Genomic DNA, 19,698 nt, shown 5'->3' on the forward strand with positions numbered 1-19,698 from the left:
TCCTTCCAATGGAGAGGATATACGCCTGCTTTTGAGATTAGCTTATGTGTGGTGAACACCAGAGGCCATAGGCAGGAACGATGATACGAGTAAAGTGCCCGTTGGCCATTGCCACCAGCCCCCTTTCGCCTTTCGCCGTTCTATAAGCGATCAAGGCATGAGCCGATGTTAAACTCAAGCCCTGGTATAGGTACATTGCATGGGGTAACAGCTTGCACATCGGGGTCATCAAGTGCAGGCCTGACCCTTCCTCTCGGATCATCATGCAAGAACCCATCTCTGAATTAACTCCATGCAGATGACCGTACGGGCATTAATGCTCACCTGCCTAAGTGAATGAATTCAACTTGGCGTTTTATTGGATTCATTGGGTGGTTGAGCCCTTAGAGGAGAGCTTTCTACCCGGTAGAAGGGTGTGAGGCATTTCGCTCGCTTAAATGTCGTCTCGCTGCAATTGAATGAGGTGTGTGTGTGTGGAAATGTCATCGGTTATCGCATTTTAATATTTTTTGTGGCTCAAGAGACCTTTGGAAAATTAATTACGATTGGAGTAATTAGCTTAATTTATCCCTTAAGGTTAATCTTCATAATCGTGATTCTTCAATAACCACAATTCTCGTGCCTGGAATAGCATTGAACTCACCCTGGCACCTTCCCCCCATTTTCTGCCAGAAATATTCCCCTAATGATGGGCTCCCTCAGGCAATCAAACATGGAGCCATTTATCTCACACTTGATTAAACAATTGTCGACGAATTAACACTAAATCCACATGTCTCGGCTTTGTAAACTTCACAATATGGGAGAAGAGAAATATTTTTAAAAAACCTTGACATTCTGATTCAACCTGAGATCCTTGATAAAACCAGCAGGCATCCTCACCCCTCCGACTCACCCTTATTTCGCTTCCCCCACAGTAAAGCTAGTTCTCACAGCCAACGTCCGAATTTCTCTGGGCAAACAGAGCAACGTAATTTGCTCTCTTGCCTATCTCGCTCTCTCATATTTTTCCCTCGCAGCGACCCAAACCTTAGTTAGGACGGAAAATTATGCGAGGTTAAGTGTGGGGACAGTCTGGGCTTAACCGAATAAGGGCAGGGTACATAGGACAGTCGGGCAGCCCCTCTTTCCACCTGTCTTCCATTTAGGCATGCCTGGGCCACGAGCGCTAACAACGTAAACACTAACGACAATTCTCCAGCTAAAATTTTCACCGTCTCTCTCATTTATACTCACTTGCCTTTGTCGGTTTAGGGGTAACAGTTATATCCGGGGTATCTGGTTCCATATAGTCAGCCTTCTCGGGTGAATACAATGTGATAAGTCAATTTCCACTGAAATATCTTGGTTTTTCAGATAGATTAAAAAATGTTAATAAAGTGCAGTAAATGAGCTACAACAACTCGATCAAACGAATTCATTTAATCGAATACCTCATGTTATTTCAATTTTGATCAAATTAAAAGCCAGAGAGTCATGAGTGAGGGATCCGAGTACCGGGAATTTGTGTTTCAATTTTTTAATTGGACTGCAAATTACTTAAGCTATGCAAAATAAATTGATACTTCATTTTTTATTTATTAGTTTGAAACTAACCAACTAGCTTTACTGACGATTCCTCCAAATAAAGTAAGTCCATACGAATGCAGCGAAGAACTTTTTCATGGGGTTGATTTGAATTGAGTACTGGTACGTTGAATTATATTCAAGTACTTGGAGTATTTTTTTCACCGTGTGTTCTTCCACTTTAGTCAGTGAAGATTTCCTCTTTCAGTTTCGAATTCGCTGGCCGTCTGTTTGCGGAAATTTAAGAATAATTTTTTTTTTCAACTATTCTAAACTTTGTGCACATCTGAATTTGAATGTCATTAGATATTCGTAATACTTCGAATTTCTTGTCTTGTAACTCCATTAATAAAATTCAATAATTGAAAATTATTGAATCTCTCCCTCTCGTACTTCACCCACACAAAATTTCACGCACAGAGGGATGAAAAATATATGTCCAGATGTCATTTTTATATGACCTTAACATGTGCCATTTTGTCACGTGAATCAGTTGATTGGTACTCAACAGAATGGCACGTTCTGACCCCCATCTAACTGTGCTACATATAGAAAATTGGAAATTCCAAAGGTGTCCAATACTTGTATCGAGCAATCTCGTGTGAGTCTACAGACTCTGACGATGAGGATGGGGAGTAGGAGAAGGGGTTGATTCCCGTTTCCGATTTTCCTCGTTTCCGTTAGCACATCGGACAGTATAAGGAAAAGTTTTAGCATCACGTGTGTGGAAATTCCAACGGGCGTCATCATAGATTCGGGACGCGTTTAGAGAGCCATATACTGTGGGGGAGAGGGGTGGGGTCCATCTTTGGTTCAGCCTCACTCCGCTTTTCTGGTTGTTTCACGCGGTGGGTCGAACAAACTTCGGGCCAATGTGGGATTGTACGAAAAGGGCGATGGGGAATCAATTGAGATGGAGGGGAATATTGGGTGGAATATCTATTCGATGGGGATGAAGGATGTTCTGGTGTGTTTCAGGGGTGGATATAAATTGGGGGCTGTTGATATTTTTGGGAGATGATTGAGGATAATCCAAACGGTATATTCCACTCAATTTTCAGTGAAATGTAGAGTTTCATGAGGTTTTTTCCCCTAAATCGAATCGAGTTTCGTCGGAAATAAATTACTTTGTGAAGATAGAATTTTTTTTTTCATTGTTCATCTCCAAGTATTACAAGTGAATTGAATTATGAAATCATGCGTCAACTGACGTCACCATAAAGTCATCCATTCTGCAGCAGTCAGCCAATGAACCTGGGAAAACAACGCATGTAGCGTAAAAAAATAATTCCCGAATAATATATTTTGCAGTACAACATCCACCCGTTCACGTTAATTAATAAATTTAATTGAAAACCTACAGCTGATCCAGTTAATAAATTATTTTTCCACTGCTGCAGTACTCCCGTGCGCGTGCTAGTTATCCATTAGAGAATTACTTTATTTCTATTCCGTTGAATACGAATTTAATTATCCCAAGGCCAAGTAATAATGATGGAAATATGATATCCCTCCCAATTGTGCTTCCCCCGTCGTCTGTGTGAAAAATATGTAGTCGATGCCCATTATTCTGGCCTCGAGATGCAGCCGTAATAGCGCAATAAAAGCAAATCTCGTTAGAGGTGGGGTGAGATATGCGGAATAAAAAGCACCAAAAAATCAGGAACAATTTTATTACAATCTCCGTAACTTCTAAGAAAAATTCTGGTGATAGTACGGGAAAAGTGGTGCAAACTGGTGGTCAGGAAAAAAATTCAGTGCTAACGCTGAAAACTTTATTAGTTTGAACGTGAATTTTTCCTGAACTTCTGAGATTTTCCAGAAATCGTCGAAAATTTCACTAAAAATCCCGATAAATTCGACCTTAAGGGCATTCAATTATTTCACAACCAAGAGAATTATGATTTTTCTCAGTACTCGTACTAGAATGTTTATAGACAACCGGTTTGTTCCAAAGACATTTCTTGTGTAACTGCATTATTTGTTTGGTTATTTTTCCGGTGAAATTTAAAAATCATGAGAGAACACGAGTCAGGTGGGTGGAGGGGAGGAGGTTGAAATAAAATGCGACGAGCATTACATAAATTGGGAGAGGGGCTCTGGTCCTTCTTGGGTGAATAAAAGGGACGGTGAGGGAGAGCTGAAGGGAGACTGACTAAGAATGGCTTGAGACCTCGTCGCCGCTAATGGCACCACCCATTATGACAATTGTATGCGAAAAATATAAAACCTAACGAAGACGGAAATAAGAACGCAGAGACAATGACCAGAGGATGTGGGTGAAGGGGGAGAGTAGGTTGTATGGGTAAAGGGTATAATCTGCGCGGGCGCCACGGGGCAGAGGCCATGAGGTATATATGAGAGGGACCTTTCATCCTGCATCTACCATTGCCGTCGGAAATTGCTGTGAAATTCATAACTTCCTACTTTCATGGAATAAAAAAAACTGAGGAAACTGGAGATATTTATGAAATTTTCTCATCGCAAAATTAGTAAGAGTAATTATTCATAAAGGGCTAGCATTTTTGTTGCACCAAAGCTTTCCTTTCTCCATGATAACACTAAAATTAGCCCTCTGGGCCTATGTAAACTTGGTAAGGCCCCGATGAACCCCATTGGGACGTACACGAACATCATAAGGCTGCAATATGGCCCGTCAATGCACATCAGACCCAGATGGAAGCTCAATAAAGTTTTTTTTAATGTCAGACGAGGGAATGAAGCTCATAAGGCCCAATATGGACGAGAGCTTTCCATATATTAATAGCAGAATCATGTTGAGCCTCCAGAGAGGTAATTTAGGTTCCATATCATCCCCATGAGATCCTGGTATGAACCATTGAACTTTCAACAGGCCCTAATATTCATTAATTCAACCCGTTAATTAATTAAATGTTCTTTCTTCATTGCAGAATGCGATTGGGTGTACGAGGACTGCATAAATCATGACTGTATCCTCGCCAGTCCTGCCTATCCTGGTCTCTACCCACCCAACGTAAAATGTCATTATCTCATTAAATCGAATGGAAGTGTATCGATCACAGTTATCTTCACAACCGTGCGTCTATCGTACAAGTAAGTACATAGAATAAAACTTTTCTTCTTGATACAGCGTAACAAAAGAGACGCTCAACAAAGAGATCATCAATGCAATTTCGTTAGTCTTGTTAAGTGAAAAGGATGTTAGAGATGTAACAATGGCCCGCTGTTGATGGGTCTCGGTGCAATTGAAAATTACATTTTCGCGTGATGTCATGCTTCACTTCCGTGGGAAAAATTCAAATGAATCATGCCGTGGTTATAATATCAGGCATCATTATCTCGGAGAAACAAAAGAACTAAAATTCATTTGGTCTTTCACTCTTTTGGTATCTCGTTTTCCACGTTTTTATTCTCTCTTGTTCTCCTCACAAGCTTCGCCGGCAGTAAATTTTTCATCATAAAGGGAGTTTTGCAGTGCTGGGGGATGAGGGATGAAAATATTAACTTTCACGCTGAAGAATTATCGCAATTGAAAAGGAAATAACATGAGTGTATCTATGATTTGGGCCCAATGTGCCCGGAAAATTATTGTACGTTTCTTTTGAGCGCTTGCGTAGGGCCCCTTGGGACTTGAAATTCAATGCACTCCATCTAATTCAATCGGGTTTCCAGCTGAGAAAAAAAATACCGGGCCTTTCCATACGGAACTAAATAGATAGATAAATAAGTAATGAATAATCCCAGCAATAGAATCCATCAATTTGTTTCAGGATGTCTTTTGGCCCAGTGGGCCCTTCGAATCCCATATGGCCATTCTGAAAGATGAGCAATGTAATTCATTTGGTCTTTCACTCTCCAGTATCTCGTTTTCCACCTTTTCCCTTTTCTCTCGTTCGTCTCGAAAAAATTACTTTTCCACCAGTAATTTTTTTTTTATCATAAACGCAGTTGTGCAGTACTGAGGAAGGGAGATAAAAATATTAACTTCCACGCTGAAGAATTATTGCAATTGAAGAGGAAAGAACATGTGGAGAATACTCATCACTAGATCCAGGGTATCCTTGAGTACACTCTGAGCTTACCCCAGCGTCCAGGCTTTTTTTTTTATCACTAACGTGAACTCAGCCAGTAATCAGCTTCCCCCCGGCTCCCGCATCATTGCACGCCGCCATCTTTTATTCCAAGCCAAAGTGAAGCGAACATGGATAGCCATTATATGATCGACTTTCCTCGGTGGTTCGAGGACTTTTGCAGTGGTGGTACCAAAAGCCCTTGGGCGATCTTCGTATTTCGAAAATCCCAGACTCTTGTATATATCCAACTACAGACTCTCGTGGTTATAATAAAAGAGAAAATGAAGGAAAGCCCCTTCTGTTTTCAGTCGACTTCACTCGCACTCAGGCGAGATTTATACGGTTTTTTTTTATCGCTCTTTTTCCTTTTCACTTTCTTGGGGAGATGCTACTGGGGAAACGAAAAATTTGATTTCTCGTTTCAGTTTAACGAGGGTTAGGAATATCGTAATCTAGCTCAACCATTATTCATAGATAAATGGGGTAAGGGGAGGCTGAAGTTTTGGAGATTTCAATCATCTAATTTGTCAATTCAATTGCCTGAGCAACATTTGAAGTTACATTTGATTCTTATTTATATCACTAGCGATATTTTTTTTGTCAATGAAGGGTAGAAAATATTGGATTTCCTCCGTAATTTCATTTTTCGACGTACAATTAATGTGTCCTCGATGATTCCCCTGATCAATAATTCTACAAAAAAATGGAAATTTTTTTTTTAATCAAACAAACTCAACTATAAAATCTTCGAATTTCATTCTCTATCACAGCACCATCCCCGATAATTCGAAAAAACGACTGACGTAGGATGCGGGAATATGCTGGATGATCCTCATGGCGTAAATCCAGGAATAAACCACCAATCTTAGAGAGCAAATACATGTAGGAACCGCCGTTGGATCCCAGCCCAAAGCGAATTCCTCGCTCTCCATTCGACCTAGAGAGCCCGGGCTAGTCTCCAATCGATGCCCCTCACACCGTAAACCCCAACCCATTACACCCCTCGCTCGAGGATCTCGTTATGCCCCGATTCCCTTTTTACATATGAAAAAAAAAATAGAGAAAAACACATACCGAGAAATGCAAGAATCCCCTTAGATTCCCTGTGCACCGCCCGAGGGTGGAACTCACCCCTCATCCATGCAAACGTCAGAATTATACCGCATAGTGGAATTTATTTATTCTCTTTTCCCCTGTGCCCTGGCCAGTGGCACAACAAACCCAGAGTTCATATATCCCACCATTCCGAGTCATTTGTGTGGGAAAATAGTCGTTACATCATTCCCCTAAATTCAGTGAGTCGTTAAAGTCATGTAAAATCAGGCCCTTCGATGCAAAACAACCCGTTCCACTCGTCTCAAGAAATAAATAATGTAAAACTACGGAAATTGAAATGCTTGAGAAATTATCGTCAAGCTGTAATTCAGTGGTGAATGTTTTCAGAACGAAAAGTGGACTATTCGTTAAAGTTAGCAAATCCGGTAATTCGTTCACATTTGGCAGAGACAGATACACACCCACACACACACACACACACACGCACGCACACTTACCACAGCTCCGAACAAAATTTCAGTGCAGACGTGTATGTGTAACGATGATTGGCTGCAAGAGCTTTTCGTTATTGTGTCTGTAAATCAGACCGCACTCCCAATGGACCTCTTTCCACATTTTCGTAACATGTCACCCTGCCAAAGTGGCCGTTATTTAATGCCGGAAAAGCATCAACGCCTGGGATTTTCCCACTGCTCTCTATTTTTTTTTTCTCCTCCACCCGTCGAGGGAGTGGAGCAAATCATGGAAATGCAAGGGTATAAATCTGTCCTGGAGATTCACTGTTCCACCTCGAGAATTAAGGGAAACCCTGGGGGATTTTGATCTGACTCATTTATTTACGTTCCGTGGTATCAATTTCAAAAGGCAACTCAACCGACAGACGCAAAGACTGAAACTTAATACACATAATGCTGGCAAGCAGGAAGCTATTTCAAACTGCAAATGGTTATATCACTGTATATTGCGACAACACTTTGCTTTATACGCATTTGTATTATGCAGTATTTGAGGTGGACTTGAATATAGTAAGTATTTTAGCGAGGTTTAATTCTTGGAGAAATGAAGGGTAGAGTGGCTCACAGTGGGTATCAAGTTTTTGGTAAAATCCTACGAAAATTGGATGCCAGGATTTTATTTCCAAATGCGAATGTGAAGTCAGAATTTGATGTTAACATCGCTTGGGCTAGAGAGAGCGAGGTTTCGGGATTTAATTTCCGGAATTCACACGATTTTATGCTGCGATTTTAGCGTCAGAATGTCGGAGTGGAGAATTTTAACAGCGAATAATTTTCATGAAAAATAAGCTCAAGGAATAGGAGTCATTTTCTTTTCCGAGTGTTCGGTTCTTTCTGCGTTGGATTTTCCGACAACATTGTAAATTGCTAAACAAGAAATTTCATTAAAAATAACCAACATTCCGACTAATTCTCCGCTTAATGAAATCCCCAAATAAATTCTACAAAATTCATTTTTCGGTTCAAATTGCATTTTCGCAATTCCGTCAATTTTGGGATGGAAAATAAATCTCCTGTTCTGACCCCACTTCAATATCAATAAAAATATATCTCTCCTCTCCCTGAATACTTATAAACGTTCTCATATGGCAATCATACATCAGCCCTCCAGGTAGAGTATCACTGCACTGGAGGATTCGCACAAGATTCCCTGAAGATGTTTTAGGTTCTCTCTCAGTTCTATCCAACTTCCTCCGATTCTACAGAAGGGTGAGAGGAGCAGTCGAGATGGCACACATGTATATATGTTGAGAGTGGTATTGATTCGCTTTTCCACATGCGAGAAAGATCTGCAACGAATGAGTCACCGACGAGACGTATCCTCTATCTCTTTCATCAGGATATTGATCTTATTTCGTCTCAATCCATTTATCTCATTTCCAATAGTATGAAAAAATATTACAGCCTCCTTTCACCTGACCGAATTCTAAGTGTACAATTTATCCACTCGGAATGGTACAATTTCTTACGACTAATTTTTTATTCCGTCCCATTTCGCCTATTCTGTATTTTATTTGAAGTTAATTATCTCTTTTTATTCATTTCCGCGATGAATGCACACTCCGCGTTACTCCCTTCAGTCGTAAAAATTAATTAACGTTGCCATGGCAACCAATTCACCGTATGAAAAAGGGAATATCTTCCATGATGAAAAGTAGAGGCTGATTTAAGTCTTCCGATAAGAGTTAATGCGTCTTGGTGGGGCTTTAATTTATTTGTCTCGAGATAAAGAAGAATCCTGGGTACGTTAGATGATTATACTATTCAACAGTACGGGGGAGGACAAATACAAAACGCACTTGAATTGTCTCATTTAAATGCTCCTAGCTATATAAGAGTAAAAACTTTTCTCTTTGTTTTACGATTTGAGAGGTGAACAATACAGGTTCAATTACACTGCTGAAGATTTTCAGTTATAGCTGTAGCTACTGGTCCCGGATAATTTTTATCGAACGAGCACTCCGCAGGGGGAATTGAAAATGAGGTGAAAAAATTAAAGGAAATCGAGAAAATTCAAATCAATGTATTGTTGAATATTTATTGATTGAAGAATCTTGTGAAACAACTATTCAGGATTAAAACTAAATGTTAAAGTTTAAATAAAGGCCGAAGACATTGCTGCTATAAAAAATACATGTGAATTGAATGTCAGATTAACTTTTTAATTAATTGATTCGGTATAAGATCTTTAAAACACCATCTACATTAAAATTTGCCGCTAATAATATACCACCGCTCTAAGCTCTTAATGGCTCCTCATAAAATAAGCGTAATTCCTTAATAATTGGTCCCTGTGTCCATTAAGCGATTTGAATTAGTAAAATTATTAAAGTCCAAATGATCAAAAAAATTGAATGACGTTGTATTGAATATTTCTCTTGTTGCAAGAACATATGAACTGTCACGCTAAATTAAGAAGTCGAATAATGACGGTTTACATTCGAGCTTAAGATGGTATTCCAAATTAATAATCAAAGCGTTGTAATAACGAAAAGATCGAACTGGATTAAACATTGAATGTTCACTGTCCTAATCCGGTTGAATTCTCAACTTAATCCATCCCTCGAAGACGTGAAAATTCTAACTACATTAAATAATCAGCCAATTCCATACTCCCGAGAAGTACAAATACTCAGCGAGTTGAATTATTTAAACGCCCCCATTAAATAAAAATGAAAAATTGCTCTCTTCTGTAAAAATTTCAAGGATCAGGACTGCAGAATTATGGACGATTATGTTTCAAGCTCTAGATGCCACGGTTAAGACTTATCCCGGGCACAAGAAAGACGTGATGGCTTATGTCTTTGTCATGCCCCGTTCGTAATTAACTAATAACTCGATGTTATCATGCGCTGAGAATGAAGAGAGAATCCAGGATAAATGGCATATTCCAATAGAACAGAGGGGAATTAACGAAATCCCGGAGTCTTGGCAGTGAGTTGACTGATTAATGGATGGCCACCATAACGTGAATTTCTCCCCCAACCAAATACACTAAGGCCACCTAATATCCAATTTACATTCCCGAGATTATTCAATCCGATGGTAAATTATTCTAATTATTGTTTGAGGTAGATTTGAAATTCCAGTGGGGAGATGTGATATTTTTATTCCTCTCTGGTTCTCCTTTCATTCAGAAATTAGTCGTTTCGATCGTCAAACGAGGAAAGGGGTCTACGGAAATTTCCGAGCAAATGGAATAGACTAAAAAAATACCGATGGGGGGAGGGGGGGGGGGAGAAAAAAAGAGAAGACGAGAAGGCCCACGGGCTTTACGTAATAACCGAAAGTGGATTACGTCCTTCGTTCCGCACCGGAAAAAAAATTTGTAATTTCGTTTTGCCCCCTTCCTCCCCCTTCTTCTTCACAGCGAAAGCTCAACTCTGTAGTCAGTTTCAGCTCGTGCGACTACTCGATATTCGAAAATATCGAATTGTCCCCGAGGCTACACTCTTCCGACTTCTCTTTGTTATTCATTTTTTTTTCATTCTGTTTCGCGTCTTCTTCTTCTATTTTTCTTATTCACTTTTTATTGAAGTTCGTCCTTTAACCAATGGCGCCATTACCGTGGCTTATCGCCAATGCAGGGAGAAAAAATACGAGCGGTAGCGTGTACTTCAAATGGCTTTGGGAGAATTCATTCGGGTTTTTTATAGGTTAGGTTAGGGAAGGGGGCAGAGGGCACCCCTGGTGATTCCGCGTGGCGGGTCGACTGTACATAACCTCCATGCCTCTTCTCGACTTTTCTCAAGTTTTACGGCAGAAGTGGCCTCTCCACTTCATCCCCTTTCTCTTTTGCTCACTGTGTACGTGGATGGTACGAATTCATGAAATTTCATGGGACACGTATAAGGGAGAAAAACCGGGGGAAAAGAGAATCGGGTCAACATGTCTTCTTGTCAAATAAACCGGGAGTTTATCAGAGAGAATTAAAAATAAAAATAAAGTGGGGATGGGGTTGTATAGAGGGATGGGATATTCGGATTTTATGTTTGAATTCTATCAAGTTTTTTCGACGTATTTTTTATGGAATTTTTTTAATTAACAAAATCGTGCACGGATATACCATTTTCAATGGGATCGGTAAAAAACATCGAAACAATTGGATCAAATGTTTTATTAAATATGACATTTTTAACATGAACTTTCAATCATTGAATTTCAGGCTAAAAACGAGAAAAATATTATTCTCTTTGATAGGGAGATGCTCAGGACAAGTGAAATTTAAGTTGAAAATTTATAAGCGCAAAAAGAGAAAGGGGGTGGATAAATTTAAGTAGGACAGAATACCACTTGGTAAAGCTCACTTTAATGAAATAAATCACGGAAAACTATAATATTAAATTGAATGCCTGAAAAATTAATATAAATCAGAAAAATGTTGAAAAAATTGTCAGGCTCTCGTGAAGTGGTGGATAATTCAGATTGGTCTCGTAACTTTTCGACTTAAACTTTTCTATCCGGAAATTTTAGTCTCGACTTTTTTGGCCAACCCTGTTTTACAAGGAGAAATGAAGAGCAAAAAAAAAAGTCAAAGGGGATGAGGTAAGCCGAGGCCGAAGTTCACATCTCGTCGCGAATCTAGATGAGACTTCACGGTTCTGGCTTACTTGATGGCTTCTTACTTTGACCCTCGCCTCCAATTCCCACTCCTCACAAGTACAACAGAAAATGTTGAGGTTAAAGTAGTATATAAGGCAGTAAACGACCACTGGTACAAGGGAGTGTGTACAAATGGTCTGTATACGAAAAGTAAAAACCTTATTCGAAGTTGAAGCCCCACACCTGCATTCACCGCTAAGTTTCTAATGAAATGTTGTGACAAGCGCATAATGGGTCCTGAAACTCTGCATAGTTATGCGGGTAAAAGAGAGTACGGGGGTTGAAAGTTACCGCGACAGGCCATAAGAAAAGCCCACCAGCAACAAACGGCCTTTACACCCAAAAACTTTTGCCGGGCCAACCATTGAATTTAATTATCAGAGGTCTGACTCGCACTGGGCGATTCTACTGCCATGCGATACCAGTGTTTTTCTAGGGGTTCACCGTGTTTGGAGTTTATGGAGGTTTCATGTTATCATAGGTGCATGTGGGAGGGCATAATGGCCAGAGATGCGAGAATATGGAAAGAATAGTTGCAAACAACTAGTGCCTTGTTATAAAAATAAATCATGTCATGAAGAGAAAGAGAGTACGATTTTCAAATAAAATTTTAAGTTCACAGAATGTTTGACGGCGATCACTGATATTGAATGTATATTCTATCGAATTTTATACAAAATCCCAACTTTTTCTTCACTAACAAGCTTAAATTCATAGCCTCAAAATTTCACCCTTTAAACCACATCGACTGTTCAGCTTTAAACTCAACACCGAGTAGCTTAAACTTAAGAAGAAAAAGAGGACAAAAAAGAAAAACCTATCCACAAGGAAAATGCTATTTTTCTTGTTCCCCGATTGGTAATTGAATTGCGAGGAGGAAAATTATTCTCAGCCCCTGGTAAAAGTAACGGGAGTGAAATGAGAGCGAGTAAGATGACAGTTGAGATTGTCCGATGAGGCAAGGGGCCAGCTTGTTAACGCTCCTGTCGTCGCAGGTAATCAGACGAAAAACAATGGCGACAAGGCAAGGTAAAATCAAGCGTGTAAACATCGAGACCGCCTAGGGGATTCGTTGAGTTCAGTTGTGTGGCAAAGACAAGGGGAGGTGGAAGTCTGACTTTTTTCTCCCCCAGGACACCTAATGAAATTTGTTAAGAGAAAAATCAAGCACAGAACAGAGGTAAAAATCGTCAGATGTCGTCAACCGTCACACTTTAATCAATTCTACAATTCGAGGAACTGGTCAAACATAAAATGTTAATATTGGGCTAATTAATATAATATCTATAAAATCATTCCATCGGTTTTCAACATTTCGGGCACATGATGAAATTTTTGTTATAACCTTTTTTATAGGGCGAATTGAGTACTGCCATAAATGTTATTGCAGAAATTTCGCTATTTCTCTCAGGTTCAGAGATATTAATCAAGAACCCAGAGATGAGTTAATATATCTGCTTTTATCACATCCATTTTTGCTCGATATTATAGTTCAATAAACAGTATTGTGATGAGGTTAACGCTGCAATAAACATGATATAATATCAATAATAAGTATAATCAATAGTCTATTTCAATTAGGAACGATTTTAGTGAGCAAATTATAATCACCAGAGAAAAAAAACTCGGCACGGAAATAACTATAATTTCTATTAACGAGAAGAACTGGAACATACAATTTCACGCGTGTGCGATATATTTTAAATTAATTAGCTACCATTCCACGAAGCTCTGAACTGCAAAGCAACAAAATAGGAAAACCGCAATAGCTCTGGCAGGGAGTTTCTGTCGTTAATGGAAACGCAGATATATACGTACCGATATGCCCGAATGTATATCTCACCCACCCATTTTGCTCTCTCTTTACACTCTTCCCTGAGCCCTTGTGCCGTGAGACTATGTACGGCCGACAGCAACTCTGGCTGTACTACTCGAGTGAACGAAAATGAGAATGGACTGCCACGAAATAGTACCTCATTACGTGCGAAGCGGTTTCGAATAACAATGGAGAACTCGAGAATGCGAATGCTACGATGTTTGAGCTAGTGCATCCCTGAATTTTCAACATTAATCATGTGATATTTTAGAGGAATTATTGTATCAATTTCCGACTTCTGTTTTGACTATTTTCGCTGCTGATTTTCTTGCATACATATTTTTTTTTAGTTCACGTATTCCAAATTTTATCGTATTTTCACATTTTTAATTATTAATTCTTCGCTGCAGGAATTATTGAGCGTTTACCTGAATGGCCAATCCAGCCAGGAAACCAGTTTATTTGAATTCATTAAAATTACATAACGATATAGAATTTATTTATTTTCCATTTTATTTGATATGAAAAAATGGATATTTTTCGCTTCAGCGTAGCCACGAGAGTGTTTGAAATGTTGTTTTGCGCTTGCAAAAAATCTTTGACCATTTGTATCGCGAATATCAATATTATTATCAATATGTGATGGCATAACATTGATTTATTGAAACGAAAGTTTATTCTGCCAATATTTCACCAATGCATTCATTCTACCCGAAAAAATAGCTTCAAATGAGATGAAAAATATTATTTCATAAAATATAGTTTCAAAGGTCGCTGCCATGGAAAAATCAACAATCTATTTTACCACTCATGCATAAACGAATAATGTAAAACCCATCAAACTGGAATTAACATAAAAGCTGAAACCAATCGGCAAATCATCGGTGACATAATCATATCATCCCAATGATACTTTCATGATACCATATATCCTCCAATCATGTAAAATTACGCACAACGATGGCTACATCCACCATAAGAGCGTGAGAACGTCAATTATTTAACCGATTTTGCCGTCTCGTTGGGAACACACGCCCTGTGGGTCTGAACACAGCACGATCCTTGTCGATATTGGACAGTTGCCAAAAGCCCGATGGTTAATGAGAACACGCCCGACAATATCTACTGAATCATCAGCAAACGTCGGGGACGAGAGAAAATAAATAAATTCGAATCGAAAACTGGAAGAAACAAGGAACTTCTCGGCTGATCCTGATGGATCGAACTATCCCAGCCTCGGGGATAAGGGTTGACAGAGTGGTTAATCATTGCTGAAACTAGAGATAAATGAGCCCACATTATCTACGATACGAGGGATACGGATGATGCAATTAATGCCCTCAACCGATTGCTCTTGTCAGGATTGACCATGCGCATTGCACATGTCAATTTCAGATGCAAATGGATGTCCTTTTTCTTTTGTATTTCAATTCAGGAGCAAAGTGGTGAAACGGCTCAAGTCGATTTATCCACTAAATCAATTTTCGCAGCAAATCTCCGAATATAGAAAAAAATACAAAATTTCGTAACAATATTTTGCTCTAATTGGGAAAAAAATTATTTCTGTCAAGAATATTCAAGTTCAGGGAGATTAAATCGTCGAAGTATTTATTTGCAGAACCGAACTACCGTATTAACTCTACATTTTCACACTTCAACGTTGACAATTACTATTAATTCTCGTTCGAATGTCTTTAATTATTGTTGAGTAAACTCACTTTAAGAGAACAATCAAACGCATCTTAATCATTTCGAGTTTTAGGAGGATATAAAGGCTGGATTATCACCTGAGTAATTATTCCAGTAGATGAGGCAATTGTGAATGACGGAGAAAGGGGAGTTCTGAAGTCACAAACTAAGAAAGTGGCAATTCAAAATACAATTTAGAAATTGGCTCCGGCCATTGCGGCGCGAAAAAAATTTTCTGCGACCAATAACCAGATGTGGATCTCAATTTTTTTTGGCGGATAAGGGACTTTCCCCAAAATCGAATTGCAATCATGTAAAAGAACTGATAATGCACTGAGCCGATTGCTCCTGTCACGATTGACCATGCGCACTCTGGATGTCAATTTCAGATGCAAATATATTTTCCTTTTCCTTTATACTGCGCTTTCCAACCGGGGAACCGCAAAGGTTTGAGGAATCCGATTTACCATTCCGGTATTTTCAAGCAGTCGGGCGTGAAATGGGGAGAAACTGTTTCCACGGTCAATCTGCGAGGTTTTTCTCCAGTCCACTCGAGAGTTCTTAGAACTACTGAGATGTTTGCGGAACGTATGCATTGTACAAAGTCCTTCAAATGTATTCGAGACCGAAGGAGAAATGGCTCTAATGTCATCGTGTACAGATTTTTCTATTTATTCGATTTTTACTTTCAAATAAGAAAATCTATATAAACGAAATTGGCGCAAATTGCACGGACAGAAATTCATGTCACGATAGGTATTCTTTTCATTTCTAGCCTTAGTAATTCGAATATACAGACAGCGGTATGAACCGCTGAATTTTTCGAGAGCAATTCTGCGAAGATTTTTCCAAAATTATTGTCGTTATTATCATTTTAATTGGAAAACAGATAATTGCAATCCTCTTATTTTTATGAAACATGACCAACGCTGTGAAAACTTTGGTCCTTAAGGCGTTTCCATTGGAGACATTAAACACAAACATTACGTCTTTTTCGTTTAAAACATATGGTTTCCGTCTAGGAATGCAATAATTGTTAGGAGCAAGTATATTGTATCTGTATTTAAAATACGTGAATTAATTACATTATTAATTTTCCCGAAATCACTGCCGTTGTGAATTTCTTGAGACATTCGGAAAGATGATCTGAATCGGAGATAAATTAATTTAAATGCAGTCCACATTGAAATTATCTGAATTCACTGATACAAACATCGCAAACGAGGAAATAACAGTGTCTCCATTTCGAAGACTAATTTTTCCACTGCAATTCCCCTTTTTTCAACTCTGAATCAACAAAATTTCATACAGACGAGAGAAATAAACATGGGGGCGGGGCAGGACTGCATTGCCGCTGCAAAATGGAAGGACCAAATGTATTTAATAATACGAATGTGTGAGTATACGTAAGCCAATTTGCAGTGCCAACAAAAATTTCAACTTGGCCCCATTCCACACGACGCGTTCCAGCTAATTATCCCGTATTTTATCAGTCTGTTTCACATCATCAATTCGTAATTTGCCCTCGTCCTCTCACCTTTCTTTTTATTTTCTTCGACCGAATGAATACCGCTAATGGGATTGACCCTTAATGGGAAAATGGAATATTAACGATTTAATTAATTTACGACACGATGGTTTGTTTTTTTTTATTTCAGCCAATGCATCAGAGATTACATCGCTGTGTATGCTGGACCCACTACTTCGAGTACCATGTTGAAGTCACTATGTAGCAGTGAGAAAACTACCGTGGTGCATAGAGGATCGGAACTACTAGTGGAATTTAAGTGAGTGAACTAGTCCATAAAAAAAAATACTTTTTAATGAGCTATTAAAAAAGTTTTAATGATATCAGTGCCTCAAATCAAATGTCAATTGACTTATTTCATGGAATTTTTGTCATTTGATCCTCCCCTCGTCCTTTAACAGAAGTCAACATTATTCTTCAAACAATTGCCCCTCAATTATTCATGAAAATGAAAATATCAATAATTTGTCAACAGTGTCTCCCCCCACCCAACATTGTTCCAATTCTCAAACCCATAATTTTCAGATCTGGATCGGAAGTACCGCCATTCAATTATAACGGATTTCTAGCGCGGGTGAGTGTCACAGAATTGACAACAGCCGCCCCCACAACGACAACAACAACCACCACGGCTGAAAATTTTGGTGAGCAATAAAACAAAAACAATGCATCGTCGATCAATCGGATTTTATTATTCCAAATTTAAATGTAAATGTTGTTTGTCCCGCAGTCGATGTTATCAGAGCCAGCAACCCGATGAGCAATAGCATTCGCTCGTCCGACCGTGAGTCCAATGATTTACGAAAGGATCAGGGTACATTGACCTGCGACGTTGACATAGACGGTGACAAGTACAGAAGTGGCCACTACGATACACGTAAAAAAATTAAAACAACGGACTGTCGGTTAATCCTACGCGGCAGAAGTTCTGACACAATTCACGTACTTCTGTCGAGTTACAATCTCAGGTTTGTGCCAAAAGTCATATTCCCTCAAGCTTGACTATAACTCTTGACCATAATGCAACAAATTTTTATCAAGAGATAGTGAGAAATTAAGACAGCGGGAGAGAGAGAGAGAGAGAGCAATATTTCGATTTTATATTTAGTTTAGTTCACATTGAACAATTACTTTGTTCCAATAACTGTCTTTCGATCTCGGCAAAACTTTTCTACAGACTTGTCCATTTTTCTCTCGTCGTCAGTCTGCATTCTACCCCTTTATAAATGCCTTCTTCATCCACCGGATATAAAAATTGAGGATAAAAAATTGTCGCAAGTCATTTCAACCGATCACGTACCTATGAAGAGGTATCCACAGTTGCCCCCGAGTAACTACACTTGCCCCCCCTTATCTCGACTTATACGTGACACGTTTTCGTTACAACTCCCCAACCCGGTGGCCCTATTCTCTTGGGCTGTACACAAATGCAAATCGGAATAGTGTAACCTAGCGCCCAAACGGTTATATGGGCCACGCACAACAGTCACGTAGAAGAGTGAGTCTCTCTCGTGCACGGAATTGCGGAAAAACATGGATTTCTTTACGTACAATTTTTCTTGGTCCAGATATATTTGAAGAATGGTGAGAATTCTTGGAAGGACGTGTCTTTAAAGTGCATCCTCACAAAATCATCGAGAAAAGTTGGAGCTTTGTTCATTTTCTAGGTACAAGAAAGGAATTTCATTCAAAGTATTTCAAGAATAGAAATAAATTCGTAAAATATTGGGGGATGAGAATCTAGTGAATGATTGAATTCTTAATGGATAATGAAGAAAATAATCATACTAATAAATAATTTTGCTGTTCTTCCTGGAAAGTCATTAATAATAAATATAATACAGTCCCTCTCGTGCGGGGCATTGGGGATAAATATGAATTTCTTTATGTACGATTTTTCTTTGTTCAGGTAAATTTCTCTCGCCGTAAGAAGGCATTTCCAGGAAAGACCCCACCAAAGCAACGAATAAAAGAACTCCACCCTGTGTTTACATTTACAAAGAGAAAAACATAAAAATTGACGACAATGAAAAAGTATATTGGCATGAAGGGGATAGAAAAATGAACTTTATCGTGGCCAGCATAAATTCTGAATGGAATATTGTAAATCCGAGCTTCGGTGAACCGGGAAAGTAGTTCGAAGCACAGAGAATACCCTATAGACTGTGGATAGTGTACTCTCTTTTCCTTTATTCCTCCTTGTCTCTCTCGAGAGTCTCCGACACAGGACCACCTTACGTCCCGGGAGATATGAATTTTTTTTTTCTGTATTTTTTTTTTCTCGAATCTCGGGAGATATGCAGAGTGAGGTGATATTACCCGGCTTAGGACATTTCACTGGGAAATTTCCCATGCGCCTAGTACTCTGTATATAAGTTTTTTTTTCATTCACATCTCCCTGCTCTTGAATTTTCCCAATCGTTGGGCACATCGAGCTCTCGGGGAATTTGCAAATTATGAAATTTCAGGGTGTGTCTAAATACTGGAATTTTTTGTTTCGTTCGACAGTACGTCAGACTGCAAGTCGTCGATTGAAGTTTGGGATGGGGTGGTGAAGCCTGATGTGAGTCAGGGGAGTGGAAAATCCCTCAAGAGAATATGCAGCCCGTCGCAGAAAGTACAACATGATCACGAGAACAACGAGAGGTGAGAGAAAAATATTTTATTAAAATATGAAGTCACGGGGGAGTAGGAGATCCTAGCCACTAGACGATACCAGAATACAGGCGGGAAAATTTTTCAAGAGGAACGAAGTGAATTCGATGCGAATTTTTTTTCTCTTTTTATTGAATTTGGAGGTGAAATTTGATCAGGTTTTGGCGAGTTTTATTGAAAAATTCCGAACGTTTACTGCATTTTTTGATACGAGGT

General features: G+C 39.1%; 1 protein-coding gene across 3 annotated transcripts in view; it reads left to right on the plus strand.

Annotated features, from left to right (window-relative positions):
• Positions 1–19,698, plus strand: part of LOC135172682 (uncharacterized) — a 101,523-nt gene that overhangs the window by 69,721 nt on the left and 12,104 nt on the right. For all 3 annotated transcript variants that reach the window (XM_064138929.1, XM_064138931.1, XM_064138930.1), the window contains 5 exons: positions 4,479–4,641; positions 16,958–17,086; positions 17,353–17,471; positions 17,558–17,795; positions 19,336–19,473. In XM_064138929.1, coding sequence (XP_063994999.1) covers positions 4,479–4,641; positions 16,958–17,086; positions 17,353–17,471; positions 17,558–17,795; positions 19,336–19,473 — 787 coding nt within the window. The remainder of the gene's footprint in view (positions 1–4,478; positions 4,642–16,957; positions 17,087–17,352; positions 17,472–17,557; positions 17,796–19,335; positions 19,474–19,698) is intronic.

Source organism: Diachasmimorpha longicaudata, chromosome 2 (genome assembly GCF_034640455.1).
Source record: "Diachasmimorpha longicaudata isolate KC_UGA_2023 chromosome 2, iyDiaLong2, whole genome shotgun sequence".
Classification (NCBI taxonomy): domain Eukaryota; kingdom Metazoa; phylum Arthropoda; class Insecta; order Hymenoptera; family Braconidae; genus Diachasmimorpha; species Diachasmimorpha longicaudata.